The sequence below is a fragment of the Myodes glareolus genome, chromosome 27 (assembly GCF_982192425.1).
Source record: "Myodes glareolus chromosome 27, mMyoGla1.1, whole genome shotgun sequence".
Lineage (NCBI taxonomy): Eukaryota > Metazoa > Chordata > Mammalia > Rodentia > Cricetidae > Myodes > Myodes glareolus.
The window spans coordinates 73,228-79,565 of NC_142052.1; the positions used below are offsets into that span (position 1 = coordinate 73,228).

At 41.8% G+C, this 6,338-nt stretch overlaps 1 protein-coding gene and 1 pseudogene across 1 annotated transcript; one reads left to right on the top strand and one right to left on the bottom strand.

Annotated features, from left to right (window-relative positions):
• Window positions 1-1,702: 1,702 nt before the first annotated feature.
• Window positions 1,703-2,479, bottom strand: LOC148117573 (stathmin-2 pseudogene; annotated as a pseudogene).
• A 1,594-nt stretch (window positions 2,480-4,073) lies between these two features.
• Window positions 4,074-4,187, top strand: LOC148117574 (dolichyl-diphosphooligosaccharide--protein glycosyltransferase subunit 4-like). Its single transcript, XM_087902242.1, has one exon. The coding sequence runs from the start codon at window positions 4,074-4,076 to the stop codon at window positions 4,185-4,187; it is 114 nt and encodes a 37-aa protein (XP_087758368.1).
• The last annotated feature ends 2,151 nt before the right edge of the window (window positions 4,188-6,338 follow it).

A 6,338-nucleotide genomic window follows, 5' to 3' on the forward strand; every position in this document is an offset into this window, starting at 1 on the left:
GGATCTCCCTTGCTCTTGGACTGGGAGGATCAGCATAGTAAAAATGGCAATTCTACCAAAAGCAATCTGTAGATTCAATGCAATCCCCATCAAAATCCCAAAAAAAAAAACCTTCACAGACCTTGAGAGAACAATAATCAACTTTATATGGCAAAACAAAAAACCCAGGATAGTCAACACAATCCTATACAATAAAAGTACTTCCGGAGGCATTATCATCCCTGACTTCAGAGCTACAGTAATGAAAACAGCTTGGTATTGGAACAAAAACAAGGATGTTGACCAATGGAATCGAACTGAAGACCCAGATATTAACCCACAAACCTATGAACACCTGATTTTCGACAAAGGAGTTAAAAGTATACAATGGAAGAAAGAAAGCATCTTCAACAAATGCTGCTGGCATAACTGGATGTCAACCTGTAGAAGAATGAAAGTAGATTCATTTCTATCACCATGTACAAAACTCAAGTCCAAATGGAATAAAGTCCTCAATATTAATCTGACCACACTGAACCTGATAGAAGAGAAAGTGGGAAGTAGTCTACAACACATGGGCACAGGAGACTTCTTTCTATTTAGAACTCCAGTAGCACAGACAATGAGAGCAACAATTTATAAATGGGACCTCCTGAAACTGAGAAGCTTCTGTAAAACAAAGAACACTGCCATTAAGACAAAAAGGCAATCTACTGACTGGGAGAAGATCTTCACCAACCCCACATCAGACAAAGGTCTGATCTCCAAAATATATAAAGAACTCAAGAAACTAGACTTTAAAATGTTAATTAACCCAATTAAAAAATGGAGCTCTGAACTGAACAGAGAATACTCAACAGAAGAAGTTCAAATGACCAAAAGACACTTAAGGTCATGCTCAACCTCCTTAGCAATCAGGGAAATGCAAATCAAAACAACTCTGAGATACCATCTAATACCTGCCAGAATAGCTAAAATCAAAAACACCAATGATAGCCTATGCTGGAGAAGATGTGGAGTATGGGGAACACTCATCCATTGTTGGTGGGAATGCAAACTTGTTCTCAGGAAATTCGGGATCAACCTACCTCAGGACCCAGCAATTCCATATTGCTGGATATATTCCAGCAATTCTTGGGAATATATCCAAGAGATGCCCAATCATACTACAAAAACATTTATTTAACTATGTTCATAGCAGCACTATTTGTAATAGCCAGAAACTGGAAACAACCTAGATGCCCCTCAATTGAGGAATGGATAAAGAAGATGTGGCACATATACAGTTTAGAGTTCTACTCAGCGGTAAAAAACAATGACATCTTGAATTTTGCATGCAAATGGATGGAAATAGAAAACACTTTCCTGAGTGAGTGAGGTAACCCAGACCCAAAGAGAGGAATATGGTATGTACCCACTCATAAGTGAATTCTAGCCACAAATAAGGACATTGAGCCTATAATTCATGATCCTAGAGAAGCTAAATGAGAATGTGAACCTAAAGAAAAACATATAGTTATCCTCCTGGATATTGGAATTTGACAAAATTGTCGGGCGGGAGTTGGGAGCACGGGGTGGGAGTAAGGTGGGGATAAGGGGAGATGGGGCGAGAGAAGGGAGAAGGGGTAGATGGGGAGAAATTAAGGGAATGGGATGGTTGCGATGAAGGTGGGGTGGAAGTATATATCTTTTTTTTTCTGCAAAGGGACCACATTGATTTTATTTTATTTTTGATTCTGTTTTTTGTTTAGTTTTTAATAATGAGTTCTTTTTAAACCATGTCATACATTTCCCATACTGATATCTCATGATCAATTATAATATAGGCAGAGGGATTGACTATGGGAGGGGCGTGCCATACCCGCCATTGCTTCAGCCAGACAGTTCAACCTGGAGCTCCTTGTTCCTGCGCACCTCCGCAGCGTGCCTCTCCTTTCCCTGCAGACGTTCAATGATAGCAGCTAGATTAGCCTCACGGTTTTCCTTAATTTGTTCCATTTTCAGGATCAGCTTCTCCTCCGCCATCTTGCTGAAGTTGTTCTCCTCCAAAGCCTTCTGGAGGACTTCTCGCTCATGCTCCCTCTTCTCTGCCAACTGTTTCAGCACCTGCGTCTCCTGAGACTTTCTTCTTTCCTCCGCAGCCTCTAGCTTTTTCTGGATCTCCTCCAGAGACAGGTCTTTCTTCTTTGGAGAAGCTAAAGTCCGTGGAGCTTCTGAGATGGGAGATGGTGGCTTCAAGATCAACTCAAAAAGCCTGGCCAGAGGCTCGCTTGTTGATCTGCTTCACCTCCATGTCATCGTAGGTGTAGGTGTTGATGTTGCGAGGCTCCGGGTAGAAGCACGAGCAGATCAGTGACAGCCTGGACAGCTCCTTCATTTTTTCCTTGTAGGCCATTGCTGTTTTAGCCATTGTAGGGATGTGCACGCGTGGAGCGGTGGCGAAGGCAAAGGAGAAGGGTCCTGCTGTAGCCGGGAAGTATATATCTTAATTAAGGGAGTCATTTTAGGATTTTCAAGAGGCTTGACTCTAGAGGGGTTCCCAGGCGTCCAAGGACATGTCCCCAGCTTGTTCCTTGAGCAACAGAGGAAAGGGTGCCTGAACTGGCCTTGTCCTGTAGCCACACTGATGAATATCTTGCATATTACCATAGAACCTTCATCTGGTGATGGATGGAGATAGAGACAGAGACCCACATGGGAGCACTGGACTGAGCTCCCAAGGTCCTAATGAGGAGCAAAAGGTGGGAGAACGTGAGTAAGAAAGTCAGGACCATGAGGGGTGCGTTCACCCACTGAGACGGTGGGACAGAGCTAATGGGAGATCACCAAGGCCAGTTGGAATGGGACTGATGGAGCATGGGATCAAACCACTCTCTGAATGTGGCTGATGGTGGAGGCTGACTGAGAAGCCAAGAACAATGGCGCTGGGTTTTGATTCTACTGCGTGAACGGGCTTTGTGGGAGCCTTGTCTGTTTGGATGCTCACTTCCTGGACCTGGGGGGAGCAGGGAGGACCTTGGACTTCCCATAGGGTAGGGAACCCTGACTGTTCCTTGGCCTGGAGTAGGTGGGGGAGGGAGGCTGGGAGGAGGGGAGGGAAGTTGAAGGAGGGGAGGATGTGGAAATTTTTAATAAAAAAATAAAAATAAATTAAGAAAAGAAAGAAAAAAAACTCCAGACGCAGAAAAACAAAGCTTAGCTTCATTTTTTTTGGGGGGGGGGCTGGTGGTGTCCTGCATTTCTCTTAAGGGAGGTTTTTCTGATTCCCTGGTAGCATAAAAAATGCTACACCTTTAAAAACAGACAGCTTTCTGGGCCATGCTGCCAGTGCAAACTCTGGCTATGGAGCCTTTTAATGGCATTTGTGGGCTCAGGTGTTTGTGTGCCCACTCAGGGTCTGGAGGAAAGAAACTATGACCATGCCCATGGCTCAGTGCTCTCCTCCTGGGCAGTTGGTAGGATCAGTTCTACTAGGTATGCACAGGCAGGAGAACATGGCAGATTCTTGCCACCAACATAGAGATATTTCCAGGCCATGCAGTGTGCTGCATGACAGATTTAACTATTACTCAGATAAAAAGGGTTCATTTGCTGCACACTCATTCTCAGAGTTAAAGTGCTGAGCGCAGCTCCTCTGAGACCTGGCAGTAATGGTATGTCTATCATTTTGAAAGTTGAGAGAGGCAGTGCCAGCATTCAGAGCAGCTGCAACCGATCTGCTTACCATTTTTTTCAAAGTTAAACTTTTTATTAAAACTTTAAAAACTATAAGAAATTATGTATAACATAAAGGTTGAAGAGTCTTAAATCTAGACATATAGAATTCCTTAGGAAAAAAAGGATATATTCAACTACATAAAATAATTTAAATGGCAGAAATATCTAAATTAAAAGGTTTATTTAGCCATACCATGGAATATTTTGTGGCTACTCAAGACTAAGCACGGGCTAGGGAGGTGGCTCAGTCAGTAGTAGAGTGCTTGCTTGCTGGCAGATGTGAGACTCTGAGCTTGATCCCAAGCTCTTGAGCTTGTACAATGAACAGTAGAATCGGAGCCGAGTGATAGAATCGGAGCCGAGTGGAGCTGGTCAGGATGATCACGGATGTGCAGGTCGCTATCTTCGCCAATATGCCAGGCATGTCGTTTTTCCTGCTTGTGGTTCTCTATTACTATGTGGCTGTCAACAATCCCAAGAAGCAGGAATGAAAGCAGTGTTTTCTCCGCCCCAGGGTTCCAGGACATAGTCTCCTCCAGGTGTACATGTAGCTCTTCACTGACTGGATGAAGCTCTGGAACCATCAGCAGGGCCATGGAGATGCCTGGGTATTCTCTCCATCTAATCCAGAAGTCCTCCGTGCTCCACTCTGCCACAAATCAGGCACAATCTGTTTTTGCTTTGTCCTCATTTGTTGTATCTCTTTTTTTTCCCACCAGGGCCCAGCATTTCCAAATGAAGCTTAGGAAGAATTTCTTCCTGGTGCCAAAATTAGAATCTTCTAGTTACCCCAGTCTGGTTCCTGCTTGTTGGTTCCTTCCTGTTCCCTTCTCCTGTATCTTAGATTTCTCTATCATCTTTCTGTTCAAGCAGCTACTAAGAAAGTCAGGGTAAAATACAGCACAGGGGCTATAGCACAGTCAATGGACCAGCCTATGACTCAGACATTGCAACTGATGTGTAAGTGAATCAAAGTTCCTTGCCTTAGTCTAATAACACTTCTTTTGCCATGAATCCAATTCAGATCATTTGGTCAAGAATCTATGGACATTAGCGTGGACTTTGAAATCTTGAATATTATGGCTTCTTTCTGGAAATCTTTTTCCTTTTTATTTGTCATCATTGTGCATCCCAAACCAGCAAAGGAAGCCACCTCAGTCCGTATGAAGGGAGCGGGGGGGGGGGGGCACGACACGGGACACCTCTCAGGCCATGCGGAACGGCGAGCCGAACAGTCTCTGTACAGGAAAAACAAACAAAACCTCTGCTTACCATTTTAAAAGCTCTTCCAGACAGTAAAGAATTATAGATAATGCAATAAGGACAGATTCAGACATAAAAAGAACTCTAACTGGCTCACAGTGTTGGATAAATGTACATAGGCTTGAAAGAGAGAAAAAAAGAGCATAGAGAGTTGAAACAGAAGTTAAAAAAAAGTCTTTAAAGAGCCATTATAGACTGTCATAAATTAAAAGGAGTAAAGAAAAATAAGCCATGTAAAGATGGAAAATTCACAGAGAGTTTTGATTATATATATATATATAATATTATATATATATATATTATTGTGTTTTCTTTGAGTTTTTTTGACTGTGAAAGAGCTAAGCACAGAGAGACACTTCACTGTATTGACTACTGAGTTAAACCAGCATAAAGGTATCCTGATTCCAAAATTTGAGCCTGAGGATATGTTGCTTTGGAAAGGAGGTTCTTCTTTAGTTTTCACAGAAGATGAGAACCTGTGGATTGCTTCCAGACCAATATGATTTGATGGCTCAAGACCTCCTGAAAGGTTGCTGTAAACAGCCCCACAAAGAAAATTCTTTGCCCAATAAAAAACAGAAAGGAGTTTGGACAGTACTGTACCCATATTCTCAAATATTGTTTGTAAATATTTCTTTACATTTAGAGGGGGATAAGCTATAGAGGGGGTATTTTGCATTGGTATGTATCTTGCTATATTGATACAAATTTAAGGTAAATTTTGTTATATATATATTGCTGATCTTGATTTAGGAATTGTGTTTGTATAGCTCACTTAAAAATGTAATGTATAATTAAGAAATGTATGTTAATAGATACTTATCTATAATAGTCAAGTTTGTAGTTGTGTTAGATTTTCTAGATGTACAGAGATGTATTTCTGTTAGATGGGTATTCTTCAGATCTTTCAGAGACTTTTAAAATGTAAATGAACTTAAGATTTTTCATGACAGTGAGACATATCTGCTCCTTGCAGCACCAGCTACTTCGAGAGGATGATGGGCATTGAAAAGGCTCCTTATGGAGTTTGTTAGTTGAACTGGACATGCAGACCCCACAGAGAAATGACTGTTGAACTTGCCTAAAGGTAAGATGATCCGTTGGGGTTCCTGCTTCATAAAAGAATCTGCAAGACATTCTGCAGAATACAGAAGAAGGTGACTGGAAAACTACCAATATAGGCAGAATTGTCTTTGAAATTTCATGCTTCATGAAAAAGTCTGCTGGATACTATCAGCCTGTAGGCTGAAGATGAATGCCCCAATGGTACAGAAGAACTTTGGTAAGTGTCCAGACAATGAGATGTCTGTCATTTCTAGAGTTTTAGAAGTTGCTTACAATGTACCTCCTGTTTCCTTAGGTAATATTATATCTTTCTG